The 22720-nt window shown below is 34.5% G+C and overlaps 1 protein-coding gene across 2 annotated transcripts in view; it reads right to left on the bottom strand.

The window, feature by feature from the left end:
* Window positions 1-443: 443 nt before the first annotated feature.
* The window catches only part of CHST9 (carbohydrate sulfotransferase 9), a 285604-nt gene continuing 263327 nt past the window's right edge, over window positions 444-22720 (bottom strand). For both annotated transcript variants that reach the window (XM_051970304.1, XM_051970305.1), the window contains one exon: window positions 444-1971. In XM_051970304.1, coding sequence (XP_051826264.1) covers window positions 883-1971 — 1089 coding nt within the window. In that variant the 3' untranslated portion in view covers window positions 444-882. The remainder of the gene's footprint in view (window positions 1972-22720) is intronic.

Raw genomic sequence — 22720 nt, 5'->3', positions numbered from 1 at the left:
TGTTATTGTTGGAGGCCTACATTTAGAGTGGCAATTCTAGTTTTTGATGATTATTCCATCCTGAAACAATTTCCCCCCTGCCCAATTAAACCAGAATTAGGAGCACATTTACATCTAAGGAGGCTTAAACATCTCAACAGTATGCTTCAAAAATGGAGACCTTTAGTGGTGGTGTTCATTTTGTCTCTACTTAGTAAGCTCAAAAGAAAACAGGACCAATTCCCCAAAGTTTTTTTTTTTTTTTGAAGAGGAAGGTTGTTTTTGTTACTTTGATCTTAGCAGGTTGTGCATTTTTTATTGGCTGCTAAATATACAAAGCCATAGCCTCATCTGGTTTTCCTGCTACATTCTAATATTGTATATAATATAATGCATTCTGATCTAAATTAAAATGCTTAGGTACAAAATATCATTTCAAAATTGATTTATCATTGCAATTGATATGAAAGCTTTGAGTGAGTTACAAAACCATCCAGTGGTTTTATTAATATACCACAGACAGTAAAAAATAAACCCATGCACTTTAGACAATGGATCCTAGAAACCAACGAAAACCCATGCTATTTTAGATGCTTTTGAATTACAAGAGTGCTGTTTTAGCTAATGCAACAGCTGGCTATGTTATTACTTCCACACTACAATTCATAATGCAAAAGTGGCTCTTTTCCAGACATTTTCATGCCATTCAAGTTGTTTACATATTTCCTTTATGCCATTTTCCTATAATTTTGTGCCAATTGGTGTCATGTTATTTGACAAAATTTCCATTCCATCAGACAACTGTTTTAGTTCCAGTTCTTCAATACAGAGAAGTAAGGTAAAGATATAATTACTTATCTGAGCACATTTTCATTAGCAAAGGAAAGGATTTCTGTACACCAGCTATACAAATGGTGTTGTGTAATTAAACATCAAATAGTCCAGGTAATAAAAATCATAGATCAATTGTCTCTCCATATTGGACAAGTCCTTTAAGTACTGTCTTACAACATCTGCGTTGGTCCTTTCATCAGAAGAATGTCTGTCCTTAAAATTTGGAAATTTTAGCTCTCTTGGAGCACCAATCAAATGCAAGAAGTAATTGGCATCTTCTTCCAAAGTTTCAAATTTTCCTACAAAATCATAGTTGATCAAACAAGGATAGCAGAGTTTACTGACCCTTTCCCAGTGAATGTCCATTCCTACTGGACGATGGGAATCCAACAAATAGCGGATAAACTCTTTGAATTTCACACCAGATCCATTGTTTATTTTTTCTTCACATGCATTGGGTCGATATTTCTTAATAATTGCCTTTCCAAATACTGGATGGTAGTAACTGTTTGGGTGTTCAAACTTATCCCTAAATGCAGACACTAATCTTTCCATGGGATCACGAACAAAAACAGCTTTGGTATAAGTATTTAATCGAGTATATATCCCTTTTAGATCAAAGCTATCTAGCTTCTTCAAATGTTTTCCATAGTGCACAGCATTATGAGTAATATTATAAGCAGAAGAAGCTATGCCATTCAGCACCATGAGAATTCTTTTCCAGTTAGAACAGCCAGCCTTTGGTACTTCACAGTAGAGGATTTTGTGTCTATCTTCCACGTAGATTCTGGATACCATATGAAAAAGATGGGATTGGGCACGGTTTCCACTCCCATATTTCTTACAAAAATCCTGAAGGAAAGCTCTCCTTTTTTCTTGAGCTGCATCAGTTTTCTTCCATTTGTCACCTCTGATTAAACTTTTGTTCAAAGGGCGAGCGTCCAAAGGCCAAGTTATTTGGTTAAACTTCTTGAAAAGGGACTTGGTTACTCGATGTTGTTTATACAACTTGCCATTTGGTGAGCTTATTTTTTCAATGGAAGCCTGAGCATCTCCTTTTAAGTGGCTGACCTCACTCAAAGACCCAGAGAATGTCTTAGTTATAATGAAGCTCTCATTGTTTTGCTTCAGTTCTCCCAGAACCTGGAGATTAGAATCCTGTTGAAGCACAAAATGAGAAATTATTAAAATATGGCCACAAAAGTAACTGTATTTATAGTGAACTAGACAAATTTGTTCCAAAACTCACTATAGATAACAGGTTTCATGTAAGCTATCAAAATAGCTTAGTATTTTGTGCATTGCCTCTATTTGATTTCATCAGAAGACTAGCATCTACTCATAAGTGTGATAATCACCACTATACTCACCACTATACAAATGGTTCTCTCTCTTTAGAGTTCTAGTCATATTTCCAAATGCCTGCTGGGCATCTTTATTTGGATTGTTCTGCTAGCACCTCAAATTTAACATGTCCAAAACTGACTTGTTTGAATGAACTGAACTTTTTGAATGATGGCTCTGTATATGGGTGCATCTTGTATACTGAAAGTATTAACTAGGCACACAGAAGAGACCCAGTAAATAACTGTTCAACAATTGAATTTCATGAGATAACTGGCCAGGCTTTACAATTATAAGATCAAAGAGAACAAGTTAACATCCATTTAATGATGGATGAGAGAATAATACAAAACATCAAAAGAATACATTGTAATCATGCTGTACAGTGAGAAAATCCACCTCAAGAATATACTGAGTAACTCTGCATGAATGGTTTGCTCTGGGATATTTGCACCAAGTTTAGCGAGGAGGACCATGAATTGAACTTACACTATTATTCACATGTGCAAATCCTCCATGAATAGTGTGAAACTTAAACTCATAATCTTGTATACATGTATTAGTCTCTTGCTTTTCTCTAATGTGTTCTGATTCCTTGTGATGAAAAATAATTCTCTGTTGAGCAAAAAAAAAAAAATCGAGAACCACTGCTCAAGGCTTTCTTGGAAAGGTAATGATTTCCCTCCTCCATCACTTATTCTGAGTCATCTACCTCATATAGGACCATGCTTAATAATATTAGAGAGGCAGCAGAGGGTCGTGGATGGAGAGCTGTAATGGGAACCAGTAGGTTTTGGGGTTAAGCCTCGCCTCTGAAACATGCTGACTGTGTAACGCTAGACAGGTCACTTACCTGCTAAGTTATCTGGCAACTCATTGACACTATAATTTTCAAAGGAGGTAGCAACTTCTTTTGACACAGAAAGTTTTTTTTTTTTTTTCATCTGGAGGTTCCTTACATGTCTTTCTTTTATTTTTCTATTTATATTTTCTATTATATACTTTCCATGAAAGTATTTCATAATGATTACTAGATGATTTTGTTGCCTTGTCATTCATTACCTTAGGATTTTGGTTTCCTACTAAGGTGCAAAGATTCTCAAGATAATTGAGCTTTCAGATTAGAATTCAAAGATTTTCTCTGCATCATCACTATCATAGAGAGTTGGATTTGTCTGTGATAGTTTTAAAGATATGAAAATAGGGCAAGTTAACTTCTAGGGATTCTAAAATATGGTGAGGAAGGACTGGACGTAGGGAAATTTAATCCAGTTGATATCTCCCAAGATACATTACAAAGTAATACAACACATAGTAATCAGGAACAAAAGAAATATAATACTAGGTCTGGAAAGATGCCTTCCCGAACATCTATAGAATCTGTAGACATGTCCTGTTATTTACCCTAAGTCCTGACGATCTGAATTTCCAGGACTAGACTTGGATTTCTATATCCTAACTTAGAAATTTTCTTTTCTGAAGGTTACACACACCATCTTTGAGGAAAGATCATTAACTTTATGCTACAAAATAAACAAACAAAAATTGCTTTTGTATAATGTTAACATTGGTCAATATGTATAGAATTTCTTTTGTGTCTGTAGCTCCTCCTACAAACACATGCTGATGTTGGTCATTTTAGAATATTCTCCAGAACAAAGAAAGCCATTTTCCATAACATTGCACAGAATTATAGATTGAATATATTTCAAAAAATGTTTATGTGCTGAACATTCACTATGTTACGCTTTGGGCAAGACCCAGAGATTAGGATTTAGTCCTCTTGGGAAATTTCTATTCTGGTAGGGGATTTATGATACTAATAGAAAAAAAATGCAATCCAAAATGATACTTAATGAGTTCATTGGAGAGGAGCAAACCAAGTGCTATTCCAAGTCCAAACACTTCTACTGAGATATGATACAAAGGAGTCTTCATGAAAGAGATGATATTGGCATTGGTCCTTAAAGGATAGGCATAATAGGAATAGAACATGGTCGTGGGATTTTATTGATAAAGGGAACTCCTAGGACAGGTCATCAATGTTTCTGCAATTTAGTCACATGTAGCCAGCATAATTCAGAAGTGAATGTTAAGTCCTGGTCTTCTTTTCTGCTGCCACATTGTTGCATATGCCTTAAATGAAGGGGAAAATTTTAAATTGGTAGAAATGTTGGTGGGGGTAAGGATGGGACAGGAGAAAAAGAATATTATAGACTTAAGGAATAAAATAAAATAAGGGCATAGAGGAGGAACATTGTCTAAAATCTGTGGTAAAAGAAAATGGCCAACATTCTAGTTAGACTTGAGCATAGGACACAAGGAAGGAAGAACTAGAGAATAAAAGTAAGTGAGGGGAAAAAAGAAAAAAAAAACAAGATGAAAGAATAATAAAGACTTTGAGAACTAAGAGTAAAGTGATTTTTACCTACTCACAAACTCCTTGGTACACTCCAAGACTATTCTAATTTAGTACTCTTTATCGAATGAGACTATTTGTACATGTTGGTTCAATGTGCTGATTTGTATGGCTTTTCTCTTGGATCTGAAGAATTAAGCTGTGATTTTACAATTATTCTTTTCATTCTGAAGTTAATTCCCCTATGGTTTTTTTCCCCTTGCAGTCAAAATGTTTGTTGTTCTCTAAGAAGCTTAAAATATGAAGGCCAGGGATATAACTGAAAGTAGAAAAAATCAATGGGAAGTTTCTATTTAGTGTAGTGTTGTTATTCTGGATTGGCAAGACCATCAGAGACTGAAAACAAATAGAGCATCACTACATCTGGACAAATAAGTCCTTTCTCCAAGGAGTTCAATATTTTTTATAGATTTATCATTACAAATTCCCTCCAAGTTACATAGATAAGGCAAGGCTATTCTTTTGCTCTCTCATTTACAGATGGCAACATTATGGCATAGACAGGTGAAATAACTTATTCAAATAAATTTCCTCACAATAAGTCAATGATGAAATCAGGACTACAGTTCACTTTCCCCAAATTCACATTCTATATATTTCATTCAACAGACTACATTCTTTCTACTGCCACTTTCTCAATACATTATTTATGAGCAGCTGTAGCAGTTAACATGAAATTCCTTTAACTTCAAGCTTCTTTGGGAAACCTTTCTTGATCTTTTAATATCGAAGTCTTCTCTCTATTGATTATAACCATTTGCACATAACTATTTTCATATTGTCTCTCTCATTAGACTGTCATCTCCATGAGATCAGGGATTGTCTTTTGTCTTTCTTTATGTCACCAGCATTTGGCACAGTGACTAGAAATAGTAAGTGCTTAATAAATGCATATTGACTGACTGATATGAAGATCACTAATTCCATGAGGCATCTAAAGGAGCCTCCATTCAATACACTAAGATTTTCACTGGTCAAGGCTAATGGCTATGTAGTACTTTGTGACACAAAGATTTAATACTGTCTTATCTTTTCCAAACTTATTTCATAAGCACTCTTTTAAAAATATGTGCAGGGATTTTAAACATATTTCTATATTTGTCATGTGGCATAAGAAAAATCAGACCGAGAGGGAAAAAAACCACAAGAAAGAAAAGACAAACAAATCAACAAAAAAGATGAAAATATTCTGGATATAGATGATAATCCTGTCTCTATTTATTTATTTATTTATTTATTGCTGAGGCAATTGGGGTTGAGTGACTTGTTCAGAGTCACACAGCCAGGAAAGGTTAAGTGTCTGAAACCAGATTTGAACTCAGGTTCTCCTGACTTCAGGGCTGATGCTCTATCCACTGTGCCATCTAGTTGCCTCACTATCTTTATTCTTAAAATGAAAACAAACAAATAAACAAAATAAAACTAACAAACTTTGACCACAAAGCAAGGTAAGATGGATAGACCATAAAAGCATTATGTAGGCCCATTATTCTGAAATCAGAATGTTCTCATAAACTTAGTACTGGATTTCCATTGATTACTTGAATCAGTATACAGGAGAAAGATAGCTATACTTTTAGTACATTGGTAATAAATGAGAACATATGTCTTCAGAAAAATGTCTATTCCTCATTTTCCTGGTAAAAGTGCTTATTTAATGCCTGTCTTTTTGAGAGTACTGTGTTAAGCACTGTTGTAAATCAATTAGACAGACACAGTCCTTTTTTATGTGTGGTACTTCCTTTTTATTATGTGTACATTTTATTTCCTGAAAAGGGATGAAAAAGGACATTTGTGTGAGTTACCCAGAGAAAATCAGCTTGAAGGAAAGGGAATAGATTTGAGAGAACTTGAAAAAAAAAGTAGCCCCTTTGAGGTAAAAGGACTGACATGGTAGAAATACATTGTTTCTTAGGAGCTAATATGTAATAATACATATGGATTTTTTTTTCCAGTTTAAGCCTGTGATATTTATTGCTCAGAAACTACGAATCAAAGAACTGTTTGGGAACTATGGAAAAATGCATATTGATTGTCTATAACATATCTGAGAGAAATGTGGACTTTAGATTTCTTATGCTAAGATGGTGGTGGACCACTTTACATGAAGAGGTTGTGCTTTGAGGTAAAAGAGAAAGATGTGTAAGAAGTCAGAACAGAACCCTTATGAAGAGAAGCTGGGGAATGAGAAGGTAGAAACTGATAATAGGAATTGCATATAGAAGCCAGAAAGCAAAAGTTGATGGAGTTGAGAAATCAATAGAAGCAGAGAAACAAAGAAGACAGGAAAAAAACAAACAAGCAAACAAACATAAAGAAAAACAAAAGCTGTTTTGAACTGAGATAAGCCTCACAGTTGATAGAGGGACCTGATCTGATTGAAGAAAAGTTTTGGTGTTGGGGACTGACTGGAGAAAGCAGAAATCTCTGCTGTTTAAAGAACTGATTGGGAAAAGGATGTATTGCTTTCTCTAGTACCATTTACTGTTTGAGAGAACTTGTGAACATCTAAAATTGACCAATTAAATATAACAACACAACAATCATGGATAGTGCAAAGTAATACAGGCTTCTTCACCATAAAATAAAAGAATTATTCAGGTTGTAAATTTAAAAATAAATATAATAAATCAACTTTTTCACTGTGTGTAGGCAAAGTAGTGAGTTAAACTTATCAAACAAGCTGTTCTACCCAACTTCTTTAACTAGGTCTTTGATTATTTTCTGGTGAAACCTCAGTATCATTTTTGTTGTTGTTGTCATTTTTTCAGTTGTGTCTGACTCTGTAATCTCATTTAGGATTTTCTTAGCAAAGATACTGGAATGGCTTGTCATTTCCTTCTCTAACTCATTTTATAGATGAGGAAGTTAAGACAAAAAGGAAATGGATTCCCAGGGTTACACAACTGATAATTATCTAAGGCCAGATTGAAACTTAGGAGGATGAATCTTTCTGACTTCAGGCTTGGCACTCTATCTACTGTACCACTTAATTGCTCTAGTATCATCTTTTTATTTACCTTCATTTTAAAGGTCCTATATCTAATCAATTATTCCTGCTCTCTAATGCATTTTCTTTCTTTCTGTCACTACTGATTCCTTCCCACTTGCCTATGAACATGCAACTTTGCTCTTATTCTTTAGTCATTTTTCAGTTGTGTCTCATTCTTCATGAGTTTTCTTGACAAAGATACTGCAGTAATTTGCCATTTCCTTCTATAGATCATTTTACAGATGAAGAAAGACAGGCAAAAGAGTTAAGTGCCCAGGATCACATAGCTAGTAAGTGTCTAAGGCTGAATTTGAGCTCAGTTATTCCTGTCTGAAGACTCAGAACTTTATCCATAATGCTATTTAGTGAACAGTTCTTTACAATTCTGGTGGGGGGGGGGAACCCTTAAAACTTCCTTTGAACTTTTAACACCAAATATCTTTTCCTTCTTCACTGCTGTCTATTCTTGTACCTGTTTCCTCTCTATTCACCATTACTTCATCTTCAATCCTTTGCAAATAGTATAATATTAGCTAGTATCTACATAGTATTTTAAAGTTTGCAAATAGTTTTACAAAAATTATCTCATTTCATCCTCAAAAAGATTCTGTTAATTAAGTGTTATTATCACTCCCATTTCACAAAAGAGGAAGCTGTGACATAAGTGATTTGCTTAAGATCACACAACTAAGAATTTGAGGCAGAATTTGAATTCATCTTCCTGACTTTATATCCAATGATTTATCTACAACTCCATACTGGCAATCTTGTTTCTACCTCAACATAAGGAAGTTCCTCTCTTTTTGGAAAGATAATGTCATCTTAATTTCAAAATGCAAGGGCTTCATTTCAGTTGTTATCACATTTCACCTCTGACTTTTGACACTATTGACCACTTCCTCCAAATGGATATTCAGAGACATCACACTCTCGAAGTTTTCTTTCTATATTTCTTATCATTCCTCTTCTTTGTTGACTCCTCATACTTTCCTTAAACCTAAATGTGGGTGTACACTAAAACACTATACTTAGCATTTTTTCCTATATGCTTTCTTCTGTGGCAATCTCATTTAATCCCTTAAAGTCAGTTACCATCTCTATGTCAATGGCTTGAAAAATCTATGTATCAGTTCTCTTTTTTGGTACCAGGATACCACACTGGTATTTTGATCTGAACAAGTCTAAAATTAAGTTTATATTTTTTCTTAACTTAATAATTCTTTTGAATTCATAATTTCTGCCATTTTCAAGTTTCCTATATTTGAAAATTTGTTTTTATCCCTGATTATCCTCTTTTTCTCATCCCTAATATATAACTACATAGCTTTGATTCTTCCTTGGTAATGTCCATCTTCATCTCTCTCTATTCCAATCCCTAGTATAGATGCTCATTGCCTCCCATTTAAATTGAGATAGCTTCCTTTCAGGCCATCTGGTTTCTTGTTGTTTTTTCCCTCATTTTCATTTCATTCTGCTTACTTTTCCTAGAATAAATTTTCTTATGCATAAATTTAGTCATGTTATCCCTCTGGTCAAAAAATATTGAGTGTTTCCCTCCTCTATTGCATCAAGTTCATATTTCCTTTCATGGCATTTACATTCCACAATCTAGTATTATTCTATTGTCAAATTACTTTCTTTACTCTGTGCTCCAGTTAAAATGGGATTTTTCCTACCTCCAAGAATCAGAATTTTTGTTTTTGATCACCTATCTTTCTTACCATAGCATCTCTTCCATCTTTGTTTAAAGAATTGCTGCCTATCCTTTGCCACCCCAAAGAAATGTAATTTGCTCCAGGAAATGTTCGTTGGTTCTTTCTGTTAATATAATTTTACTATCCAGATCTCATAGAGTTCTCTGTTTTGTAACTCTCTAATGTGCTCATCATATAATGTTATGTTTTCTAGATATCTGTGTTGGTGTCTTGCCCTGAAGTTCCCTGAACAGAGGGACTATACAGCATGTTGGAGCACTTGATGTGGAGCCAGAGGAACTGGATTTGAATGCTGATTTTACCACTTATCATATTATTTCTATTATCTAATTATTTGGTTGGATATCTTATACATTCCAGTCATGTTGCTCTTTTTCAACATCCTATCAAAATGGTGCCAATTTCTGCCTCTGTGCATTTCCTTATGCTGTTATCCCCATTAAAGATGCCTTTCTTACTCAATGCAGATCACATGCATCTTTCAAAGTCTAGCTAAAAATCTCTTCCATGAAACTCTGCCAAGCCTTTGTTAATCTTCTTCCCAGAACCTTGGCAACTCTCACAATCTTATTAGGTCAGTTGGCTAGTGACCAAACTCTACTTTGCATGCCAAATTATTGCTCTTTATATTTACTATTGTCTTTCCAATTAGATTGTAAGATCTTAGAGGGCAGTAATTGTGCTGCAAAGTTCTAGGCACTTGCAGGCACTTAATAGATACTTGATTGTTTAAAGGAGTCAATTCTATGAACTTCTTCTTCAGTATTCAAATGATATGAAGAAAAGTGATTCCTAGCCCTTCTTCATTAAGATGAAAACCAATGTGCAATATATTAATTTTATCCAAGATAACCAGATGAGGCTTTATTGTAATCTCTTTCTCTTTTGCTGAGATAATTTCACTTGTTTTTTGAGTTTATGAGGCCATAAGTGGTTCCCATCTGTTGATGAACATATTTCTAAGAGCCATTTAGTCTCAAGTACGGAATACTTGGGGGTAGGTTAAATTATAACTTTTATATTAAGTGCCATATTAGTAAGAGAACAAGAATTGGAAGCATGTGTTCAGTTTCAGTCTTTCATTTTTGAAGCTTAAGTCAGGCAAAGAATTAATTTCATTTGTTTACAAAGTGGATTATGCCTAACAAAATCTATTTTGTTTATAGTAACATTTTAGTCAATCCATTGTTTCAGAAAATAAGAACAATCTGATTGGTTAATTATTCAATATAGTAAATTACATTATTCCATATCCATGAAACATTGCACTAATTTAATTAGCAAATAATAGCATGATGAAAATATTCTTTTTTACAACATTTTTAAAGCTAGGCACATTCCAGTGATGGAACAGTGAAAAAATCTTGTTTATTTCATCTTTTGATGGTAGACCACAGGATGTAACATAGCACTTCTGTGGACACTGAACTGTGTCTACATTAAGAATAATAGAAGTAAGGCGGGTTTCACCAGGATCTTCTGCTGGAACACAGAATTTTCTCTTTTTTGTTTATAGTTACATTAAATTTTCTTTCCCAGAAATACATATTCTGACGTAGTTTGGATAAAAGCACAGTGTTAAATGAAATTTATTTTCCTTTCAAATTTGATAAAAAAATTATCATTGTCTCTATTTTTCCTATGCAAAGATAATTTACTAGAGATTTAATCTAATTGAACAAATTAAGCACTTACCATGCACCAGGCACTGTGCTAGAAGTGACAAAGAGGAGAAAAAAAAGAGGAAAAAATACAAACTCATGGCTGGAGTGTATGAGACAGTTTTACAAATAATCACGATATAAGAGAGAAGATGATATGGCCCTCACAAAGGGCACAGTATGCTAAAGGGAATAGAGAGAAGGTGGTTATCACATCTGGTTTAGAGAATCCCAAATAAAAGAAAAATTTGAGATGAATCTTGAAGAATGGTAAGATTTTGAAAGGCAGATGAAAGGGAACAAGCAAAGACTTTGAAGCAAGCATATGTGTTTAGTCAACAGTGAGAAGTCTTAATTTGGTTGGAATGTAGAGTTTATATGGAAAGTGGAGAGAGTTCAGGCTAGAAAGTAGCTTGGTAGCATATTGTGATGGATCTTGCATGAAAGGATGAAAAATTTAGAATTAATTGGTTAGATGACGTGGAGCCCATCAGATTTTTTTTTCCAAGTAAGTGACATAAGGGACATGACTAAGACTATACTTTGGGAAATCTAAAATTTATGTATATATACACAAACACCCCTTTCCCCCGTTTTTCAGTCACTACTTGGATTTTACAAAGTTGATCTGATCTTTCTTACTCTAATTTTTCAAGATCAATGATCTCCTTGGTGTGGGTACTCTCTCTCCAAGGAGACCGCTCTATTCCTTTGTTTATGGTTTTCATAAATTGCTGTGGCTGGAAAAAAAAAAATCATTACCAAGTGACCACTTTTCTGTGATGTTGAGTCTCTATGAAGTGAGCAAAATTGAGTTTTTGATACCAGTCATGTGATTTCCTACTGGATGTGTATTCAAAGACTTTGTTTTGGTTGTTTATGCTGTTCAATTAGGCAGGGTGGAGTAGATAGATAAACCTACTAGAAATTAGAAAAAGAATCATCTTAAGAGGAAAAATATGTAAACTGAAGGGCCTTTAGATGTGATATAGCCCACACCTTTTATTCTATAGAGGATGAAACTGGGATTATTGAATATGTATGTGTATACATGCTCAAGAACTTGCTCAGGAATTAAAAAATATTTCAAAAAGTAAAATAAATGACAATCCCTGTAACCTCATCTGAGGTCACTTTTCTTTCTCCCATGGAAATAGCAAAATTAAAAAGATAAAATCTTTCAGTAAATATCTGTTATAGGCTAAAATTTTTCACTAGGACTTCCAATGAAAATGTGAAAGAAGTAAAAATTGAAATTGAAATGGTCACCTCTGTCCTTTGACATGCCGCAAAACACTCTCTGAAAAACATACATAATGTCTCCTTTTGGTATTCTAGAAAAATATTCATAAAAACCATCTGCTAGGTCTTTATAGTCAGTTATAACAGATTTATTGCACATGTATGCAATGTAAAGATTATGGGCTATTGATTTTCTACATTGTATGATTTATTGTCTAGGTGAGAAAAAAGTGGTGGTTAATGTTATTGTATAACAAGAATGAATTGGATCATTTCAAAAAGAATGTGCATATAAATCTAGTTAACTCTATTAAGTGGCTAACTAACCAGTCAGTCACTTTCTCTTCCTTTGCTCTCTCATTATCTGCTTCTTATTTATTTCTCTGGCCATTAGTATCCTCATTTTGGGGTGAATTAAAGAAAAGACTTAAACTAAAATCTGTCAATTTTGCAGGTCAGTTCAATTAAGTTGAATAGGTTGAAATCATTGATCCATGGCTACAAATCTTATTAACTGCTACCCAACACCATCAGCAAATGCCCCATATGTACAGGATGACCCAATAATACTTCCACAAAGAAAGCTTTTATTGATATATTTAGTTTGAAAGGAAGGATCAGAATTGGCCTTAGAATCCACGTGCCACTGCACTGATAAGTAATCTAAAATATGACTTTGAAGGTCCTTATTTATGCATGGGTTTTATCTATATAGGTACATAATCTGTTTTGCTTCTATATTTGTTTATATTAGCTTCTTATTGATATAAGAAGATCTGAATATTTCAGATATAAAGATGAATAAGATCAGTTCTCATCTAAGGTTCTTCCTTATAAAATAAAGGGACTGGGTTTCATGATACTAAAAGACCCTTCAGTTTTAGGATTCCAGAAGGCTACTAAGTATAACTTCTTCCTCTTCAGATTATTTTCTATGCTCTTTCTTGGACCTTCTCCCCACCTTGTTTGAGCTGGTAATGAAGAGCTCTTGTCATCCTGTTGGCCAGGAGTAAATTTTAACCTACAGAAGAGTGGCTTCATCCAAGCATTAAGGGCATTTTTTTTCCTCTTCTTTTCTTTTCTTTCTTCTTCTTCTTTTAAACTATGCTTAAACTGAGACATTGAACTAGAGTTCTAGTGGCTGCCTGGCTCTTCTTCCCATGGAATAATTTTTGCTTAAACCATAAGTTTGAAATCTTAAAACTTAAGATATACTAACAATCTATAGACCATTGAATTCAACCACTTTTGCAAATCATCTTCTTCTGCCTTCATCTCGTTCTCTTCCTTTTTTTCCCCCTAAATCTGTGATGTCATTAACTTGAGGGATTCATGATGTAGAAATGTTTTCACTGATGCTGATGGTTTCAACTTCTTCCTAATTAGAGAATTGTCTGAATCCTCAGCAGTTAATGGACTTGCCCGTGATTACATAATGAATATGCATCAATCAGGAATTAAACTATAGTCTTCCTGTCTCTAAATTACTCAGATCTGTACATCTAGTTATTATAAATTGCCAATTTGGAGTTGTAGAAGTTTTTATAGGGAAAGCTAAGTGGTTCAGTGTATAGAGTGCCAAGCTTGGAGTCAGAAAGTATTCAAATCCAATCTCAGACACTTGCTAACTATGTGACTCTGGGCAAATCAATTAACTTTGTTTGCCTCAGTTTCCTCATCTAGAAAATGGACTACAGAAGGAAATGCAAATCACTACAGTATCTCTGCCAAGAAAATCCAAATGGGGTCATAAAGAGTTGGACTAGACTTGAATGACTGAACAAAAAGAGTTTAAATAGGTTTTTATAAGGAAAGCTAGGATTTAGTGGAGCTGGATTTGGTGACAAAATGCCTTTTAAAATCTTGACTTTGTTAATTACTTGATGATTTCTGAACAAATTATTTAGAATCTTTAGGCCTTAATTTTTGTATCTATAAAAGGGCACATTTGAGTGTTCCTCAGATGATAACTTCCAAGTTCAGTTTATTATCTTAGAAATTAACAGTCCTTACTCAGGCTATGATTAAATAGTAAAAAAAAAAAAAAAATCCATTTATAAATTGAAAAAAAAATCCAAATATTTGATTGAATTCTTCCTGAGTGTTTGGTTATATAGAGCAACTCTAGTCAATGCTGCTATGTAATTATGTTAACAGTAACTATTATTTTTCTCTCGGTGTACAGATCTTAACAAATTCCTAAAATTGTCCTTATCAGCTTTCTACAGTTACTTCCATGTATGCTCACTGGCAGCCAGGTGGTGCAGTGGATAACATATTGGAACTGAAATCAGGAAGGAGGGCCTAAATTCAAATCCTTTTCTGGATACTTAATAGCTGTGTGATCATGGTCAAATCATAGTTTCCTTAACTGTGAAATGGGAATAATAACAGATATCTCCATCCCTACTTTGTTGTAAGGATCAAATGAGCTATTATTTGTAAAACACTTAGCACACAGTACCTGGTACATGGTAAATGCTTAATAAATGCCTATTTTCTTCCTTACACTCACAAAAGCAGGGGTACACTTAGGAGTTTTAGTATTCTATTATTATGGTTTCTTTCTTCCAGATTTCACATTGATATGCTAGTCCATCATTGGTTCCTAAGAGCTCCCCTGGTTGTGAAACTGTCTGACCTTTACTATGGATGGCCTTTCATTAGTAATACTTTACAGCTAACCCCCATTATTAATGTCACTATGCCTTGAACCCATCTACTTTGCTTCCATGCCTTTTCAAAAGAATCTCTAAGTAGCACAGATTTTTAAAATGTGCAACTTTCAATTCTAGAAGAGAACCTTTAGAGGGGATGAGAGGGATGTGATTTTTCCTTGCCCCATTAGTGCTCATTTCAAATGGAAAGATGTCTATAAGTCAAAACCACCTTCTTAGGTCAGGTTATTTCGATAAGAATAGATCAAGGTAATGCAATCCCATGTTAAAATTAGAAGTTCTAAAGTTCACTGCAGACTGGCAAGCAGGCTTACTTACCAGCTCCTAGTGGCAGAAGGCAAGAGATTAAATGGCTATACATACAGTGAGATTACAGATCAAGAGTAATCACTCCTAACCTTGGCTGAAGCCCTAACTTTCGCTCAATGTGGCAGGTTGGGAATAGGGACTTCTGAGAAAGTCAAGGTTAGGATATCAAGGCTTAGATGTCCTGTCCCTTCCCTGGTTACTAGATATTCACAAGGTAAGGAGAGGCAGAGGATGGTCTTGGAGAATGGCTTCTGTTTGTGGCTTAGAATAATTATTCACCTTTCAATTATAAAATCTGATCAGCACCTACTTCTCAGCTTTATATAAGAATACTGAGGCTAACTAAAGCAGTTACAGCTAGATCCTTCCAAAATGTAGGCTGTCCATTTTTTTGTGTGTGATGTTTTAATACTTTCTGGGTATCAGAATATCATTTAGTACATTAGTACTTTTTCCACTCACACTCCTTTTTCTCCCAACAAATTTTTACATGAGCCATGGCATATAGGTATATAAAATAAGTATACAAACCAAACATTTACTATTAATCAATCATAATTTCATGACCTCCATGTTCAGTCACAAGACTCCATATGGGGTCACAACCCACAGTTTAAGAACTGGATGATTAGGACAATAATTGTTATGTTTGAATGAACTGGAAGGATTGACATATCTTCAGAAATGAGTGCCTCCATCACACTTGGGACAAGATTTTATTCCTGTTCATTCCTTTGACACACATCCACATCTCTCTCTCTATCTCTTTACCTATTACCTTAGGAAGAAAGAAAGAAAGAAAGACAAATAACTTATTTGTCTTTCTTTCTTTCTTTCTTTCTTTCTTTCTTTCTTTCTTTCTTTCTTTCTTTCTTTCTTTCTTTCTTTCTTTCTTTCTTTCTTTCTATTGCTCTATTGATTTATTGATCTGTATGAATGCAGATATATGACAAATATTTAGGAGGCCCTTTGTACAACCTACTCTATAAAATAAGAAAATCAAAGTCTGGACTCATTCAATATCACATAAGTAGTTAGTGAGAGAACTAAGTCTTTAGATTTCCAAGTTAGTACTTTTCATATTATACCCCAATGGTATAGGTAAAGAATAGTAAAGGTTGAAGTTCTGGACCTGGAATCAGGAAGATCTCAGTTCATATGTAGCCTGAGAGAACTGCTGTGTGATCCTGGGCAAAACATTTAATTTGTCTCTCATTTGACTCATCTATAAAATGAGGACATAAGAATACCTACCTCCTAGATTGTTGTGAGGATCAAATGGGATGATATTTATAGAAAGCTTTACACACCTTAAAGACCTATATAAATGATGTTTGTTCTTTTTGTTATTATTCTTTCTCTTTCTCTCTGCCCTTCTTTCTTTCAGAGACAAATAAATACAAGCTCACTTAAAGTAGTCTTTTGTTTTAAGGAACAGGAAACTCCTGAAAATTGTAAACTAAGATAGAGAGCTAAATGTTAACTAATTTTGGTTCTGATTGATGAGTTAATATATTTTCATTTATGAAAATTTTCCAAACCAATGGAAATGAGTGAGGAAATAAATAGACCAGGATCTGGAATCTTATAATACTTCACTGCTCATTATAAAATAAAAGCTTTAAGAGAAAGGGAGAGAGGAAATCTTGTACTATAGACATGTTATGAGGTCTTCCTGGGAGAAATAATTGCTACCCACTGCCAGTGATGCCTAGATTAGAAGTTTGAGGACTATGACACCAGAAATTTGTGCATAATTTGTGACAAATGCGAATTTAGTAAAAGATACTTAATAGAGCTCTCTAGTGTTTGGTTAACAATGGTTTTAAAACCTTATGCACAAAGAATACCCTGTAAATGCTAAATATTGCAATGTGACTCTAATGATAAGAAGGAAGCAAAGAACTCACTTTTCAAGAGGGATTTCCAGACCTGAACTTCTTTTCCAGACCTGCCTAGTATTTAGTGGTTTAAAGTGAATACTTTGTTACACACATTAAAAACAAAAACAAAAGAAAAGAAAACATCTTTCTTGTATTAGACCAAAATCTTGTTCTGGAAGAGAACCATAATATTAGGGAAGTGATGCCATGTCAGGCAAGTGGATTGGGTTTAAGTGAGAGAGGGCTATGCAAAGTCACGTGCCTCACTTTCCCCTCCAGAGCCATCTGGGTCAAGTGTCCAGACATAGATCAAGACAACTGGAGATGGTTCCACATGAAATGGGAGATCTTGGCTTTTTTAAGCTAAAGTCTTGAACAGGTCTCAGTTTGACTGAGACTGCACCATTTGGTGATTAAGATTAAGGAGCAATTGAGGTAAAGAATCTTCTTTTTCACCTATTCAAAAAAATAAAATAAAATCTAAATAAATAAAATCTGGGACCTGGGGGAGAGATGTTAAAAATCATCTAGTCCAATGCTCCCATTTTAAAAAAGAGGAACTGGGACCCAAAGATAATATTAGCATCAAAAGAGAGCTTTAAAATGTCTTCCAAAATAATTTTAAAATAAAATTTCATAAATTGAAAGTATTTGTAGTGAAAAATTATAAATAAGGATATAAAACATCCTTAATTTTTTTCAATTAATGAGCATTTATTTTCTCTTCCTCCCACTTTTTTCCCCTATCAGCACCTCCCAGAAATTAAAAACAAATAAACAAAAAATCCTGGTAACAAATATGTAAACTCAAATAAAGCAATAATGCAGATGGAATAACAAAACGAAATTTGAAACTGAATGTTAAGTATTTGTAATAACCAAGTTTTAATCAAAAGTAGAGATGGGAAGTGACCTCACTCTGTTCTTTGCAAAAAGCTATGGAATACAGCTAAATTAATCGATAGATATGTTGATTAGTTTTGTTGAACCATTTTTCCTCTCTTTTTAATTTTTTTTAAATAAGGGAGGGATATATGAGTGGAAGGAGGTTATAGGCAAAAAAAAAACTGTCAATAAAATAAACAATTTAAAAAATATTTTCATGAAGTTGTAGTACTAATTAGAGAGCAAGAAAAAATAATGGATTATGGATTTATCCTATTCTGGGATAATATTTTGGGTTCATATTCTGGTGGCCACATGGGTCACTGCTAATTTTTGTCTTAGCTTAATAAACATTATTATTAAGAGGTTATTTTTAAAAAGACCACTAATTTCCCTAGTGAATCACATAGTCAAGAATTCAATGTATTCTCTAGAGAGCCCAAGTAGTTGTTTGTTCTGTAAGCTCAGGTGTGGTTTAAAAAAAAAAGCCACAGCTTACACAAACCTGCTAGCTATTGGCACTCTGGTGGAAGTATTCTCTTCAAATTTCTATCTCTACATTCTATATGAATGTGCAGTTAATAATTTACCTAGTGAAAGAATATCTGATTTTCAATTTTAATGTAATAATACTATCTAAAAGTGGCAAGCAAGGTTGATTTCAGGATATTCTGTATGACAATATTCTACAGTATATTATTCTCTAGTAGGAATTTCTGTGTTGATTATCCTCAGTAATGAAAAAATGTCAAGAATTGAGATCAGAAACAAAGGAACAGATCTTTAAAGTTGTTTCATTTCTTGTCTCAGTGCCAGGATAGAAATAAATTAAAGATGGATGAGGCCTGTTGTAATAGCCTATGTTTGCCTCTGCTCTGCCAATAAATACTAACTGTAAGTTCAAAAGAAAAGGGGACAGTTAGATGGCACATCAACTAGAGCACTAGCCTTGAAGTCAGGAGGATCTGAGTTCAAATATGGCCTCAGATACTTAACACTTCCTAGCAGTGTGACCCTGGGCAAGTCACTTAACCCCAATTACCTCAGGATAAAAAAGAAAAAAAAAAGATGTGTCCTTTTCTTCCAACAATCTCTTGGGTGATATACATTTCCTGAGCAGCACTGTTATGTCATGGAAGAAGCATTAAATTTCCAAGTAAGAGAATTCTGAGTCTTCTACAATCAGTTCTGTTATGAATGGTTTGTATGTGATCTTGTACAAATCATTTGACCCTGGAAAAAGGAATGCAATGGATCCATCAGGTTATATTCAAGTCTAGTATCCTATGCTGTCTCTGTTTACTACCTGTGTGACTTTATTATGTTATTACCTCTAGTGAACAAAGTGCTGGGTTTGGAGTCAGGAAGTCATCTTCATGAATTTGAATCTGACCTCAGCTAGTTGCCTCAATTTTCTCATCTGTAAAGTAATCTGGAGAAGACAATGTCAAACCATTCCAGTATCTTTGCTAAGAAAACCCCAAAAGGAGTTACAACAGGTTAGAATGACTAAAGAACATCAAGAACAACCAACTCCTATATTTGACATTTATAGCTTCCCTTTTTATCATTCTCTCTATACATTCTCCTTGATCCAGACATACTGGTCTTTTGTTATTTATAACATACTATGTTCCATTTCCATAATTTTTGTACTGATTACTCCCATTGCTAAAATGTATTCTTTTCCTTCTCCCCTTTTAAAATCCCTTGGTTTCTGACATTACATTCTGGGAAGATGATGGAGTAGGTAAGAAATTTCTAGGCTTTCCAAATTTCTCCCATAAATAGAACATTACAATGAAATGGACATAAAGCAGCAAAGATAAAAGGAAAAGCAGCTATCCTCCTAAAACAATTTGAAAGGTCTTTGGGAAAGGTATAACCTCCAGAGGATAAGGTTTAGCCTGAGTGGAAAGTAGCCACCTTCAGGCCAGCTCCACTGAATCAATAAGTAGCAGGCCCTGAGGGCAGCTTCAACAGGAAGCAGATTATGCCTCAAGAAATTTCACTTTATGGCCTCAGGAACTTTCATCTCACTAACTTTTATGTCATAAACTTTCATCTAAGGATAAGCCAACAATTGAATGTAGGAAAACTGAGCCCCTCCTCCTTTCTATGTCTTACTTCAGGAAGCAAGAATACTTTGGGGAAAGTTGGCTGAAAGCCTTAACTGTGGTTTAGGGGAGGAGAGGATTCCTTGATTTTGAGCCTTCAGAAAGAATTCAGAAAATAACAGAAAGGAGGACAAGAGGCCTGGGACAACATCAGAATTACAACCGGATTATAACAATAAGCTGCTAAAAAAATAAATAAGTAAAAATGAATAAGCAAAGGTGATGCAGGTTGAGTGGTCTCAATTCCTGGTGGTCAAGAGGTTAGTGGCAATAAGAATTTTTAAGAATGCCCTTTAAATCGGCCGCAGGTTTAGGAGTGAAGAATTCACTCATTTCTGAATTATTAGTTGCAAAATGAAAGTTTATTGTTGGATAGAAATCAGTTTATCAAGAGACTGACTTCTTGTCAGATCTATTGGGAAATGGAGTTTTGGCACCGAGAATGCTTTCTCAGTGGGCAGAATGGTCCTGGCAGTAGAGTGAACTACTTAGGTCCATCTGCAAAGACCTTGGTTGAGGGAAGCTGTTATATTGGGTATCTTGGTCGGGGCTGGGACAGCCTGAGCAGATCAGACCAGGTGGGAGCTAAGACAGATCAGATCAGGATTCCTTAATTGAATGAGAATTTAGAATTTCGATGGGAGTTGATTCTCTCATCCTGAAAGGTTTGGGCTCTGTCTTGACTCCTTGGAGTCTGGGAGATCCTGATCAAAGGGGACACAATCTCAGAGTGATAATCTTAAAGGGAACAAACAGTTCTCTTCCCCTTTCAAAGGAAAAGACCCTGACCAGAGATAGCTATGATGGCATACACAAACATAGGGGTTCATATTAGAAAAAAATAGTGAAGTTAAAAAAAAAGCCACTCCTACCCCAAAGAGCAATGTCAAATGAGCACAAAAAGAGTTCTAGGAAGAATAAAAATCAAATAAGAGAGATCAAGGAACATTTAGGAAAAGAAAAGCAATCAAAGAAAATTATGAAAAGAAAGTTAACCCATTGGGAAAAGAAGTCCAAAATCTTAAGGAAGAAAATAGCTCCTTGAAAAACAGAATTGGGCAAGAAGAATTAAATTATACTAAAAGACAACAAGAAATGATATAACTAGAAAAATGAGAAGAGAATCTGAAGCACCTTCTTAGAAAAGCAACTGATCTTGATGTGGGAAAGATTCCTATCTTTGATTCCTAAATCTCTCTAGTTAATGTAATTACCCTTTGATTCACAACTCCTGGTCCCTTTGAATTCCAATAGAAGATTCAGACCTTTCCCAGCCCCACCGGGATCTGAGCCAACTTTGGGGCTATACCCAAAAGCCCCTTGAGCTAAGTCTCCCATTATAAAAGGGAGATGCTGGGACCCCCTCTTTGCAGAGATTCCAAAACATGCTAGCCATGTGAGGCCCTTCTGTCCACTGCACCCTCTGTCTGATGCCCTTTTTATCTCTACCTTCACCTATACTTTAACCTTGCTTACCTAATAATAAATCTCTTTTTTCAGTCTAGCTCTCTGGCCAATAAATGCCTTTATTGGGGACTCGCGCCACTACTAAACCTCATTTACTGCCATATCCTTGTGCCAAATCCAGGGGGGTTGCAGGGGAGTTGACTTCCTGTACCCCAAACCTGCCACTAGACCTCAACTAAACCCTAATCTCATTTAGGCACCCTAAATCTAGACCTCAACAATCTGGAGAACAGATTGAAGAAAGACAATATAAAAATAGTTGGACTATCTGAAAGTTATTATTTTTAAAAATCTAAATATAATATTATTACAGAAAAATTCTAAAACAAGGGGATAAAGTTGAAATAGAAAAAAAAATCTTCCATTTAATACTTGAAAGTGATCTGAGGAGGAAAACCTGTAGGAATATCATAACCAAGTTTTAAAACTCCCAGGTTAAGGAGAAAATATTGCATATATCAAGGGAAAAAATTGGTTTAAATACTGCAGGATTTCACAAGACCTGGCAGCTTCTACACCAAAAGTCATTTCAAAGACCAAAATAATTGGGGTTATGACCAAGAGTAATTTACCTAGTAAAGCTGAGTTTAAGCCTGAATTTTTTTTTAAATGGATTTTTGATGAACTGAAAGACTTTCAGATATTTGTGACAAAAAGAACAGAATTCAATGGAAAAATTAAAGGAATATAAAGAAAATGTTTAAGACTAGTTATAAGGCACTCCTTTGTCAAAGTGTTTACTTATATGCAAATGTCATCCGTATTCTTAAAACTGCTATCATAACTAGAATAGTTTGGAAGAAAACTTGGGGTTAAGTTGTGTATGATGGGATGATTCTAAAAAATAAAATTGTGTTGGAAAAAGTAAAAAGATGCAATTTTCTCATAAAAATAAGGTATGAAAGGAAGAACTGATACAGAGCAAGCTGGTGTAGGTAGAGTGCTGATAATATTGGAACTTTAACCTCATTTCTATCACACTCATCTTAAGTCCTAACTCTTTCATGAAACCTTTCCTAATTTCTCTTAGTTGTTGAACCATTTCCTACTAAAATTTTGTATTCATCTATGTTAATATCTAGGTATTTGTCTTCCACATTTTCCCCCATTATTTCCATCTATATAGCACTCAGCTCAGTGCCTGCCATGTAGTAAATGCTTAATAAATGTTGATTGATTGAAATAGGTTTTTTCT

The sequence above is a fragment of the Antechinus flavipes genome, chromosome 1, assembly GCF_016432865.1.
Source record: "Antechinus flavipes isolate AdamAnt ecotype Samford, QLD, Australia chromosome 1, AdamAnt_v2, whole genome shotgun sequence".
NCBI classification, from domain to species: Eukaryota; Metazoa; Chordata; class Mammalia; order Dasyuromorphia; family Dasyuridae; genus Antechinus; species Antechinus flavipes.
Note: the sequence above shows the minus strand (reverse complement) of the source record. Positions and strands in the feature narration are given on the sequence as shown.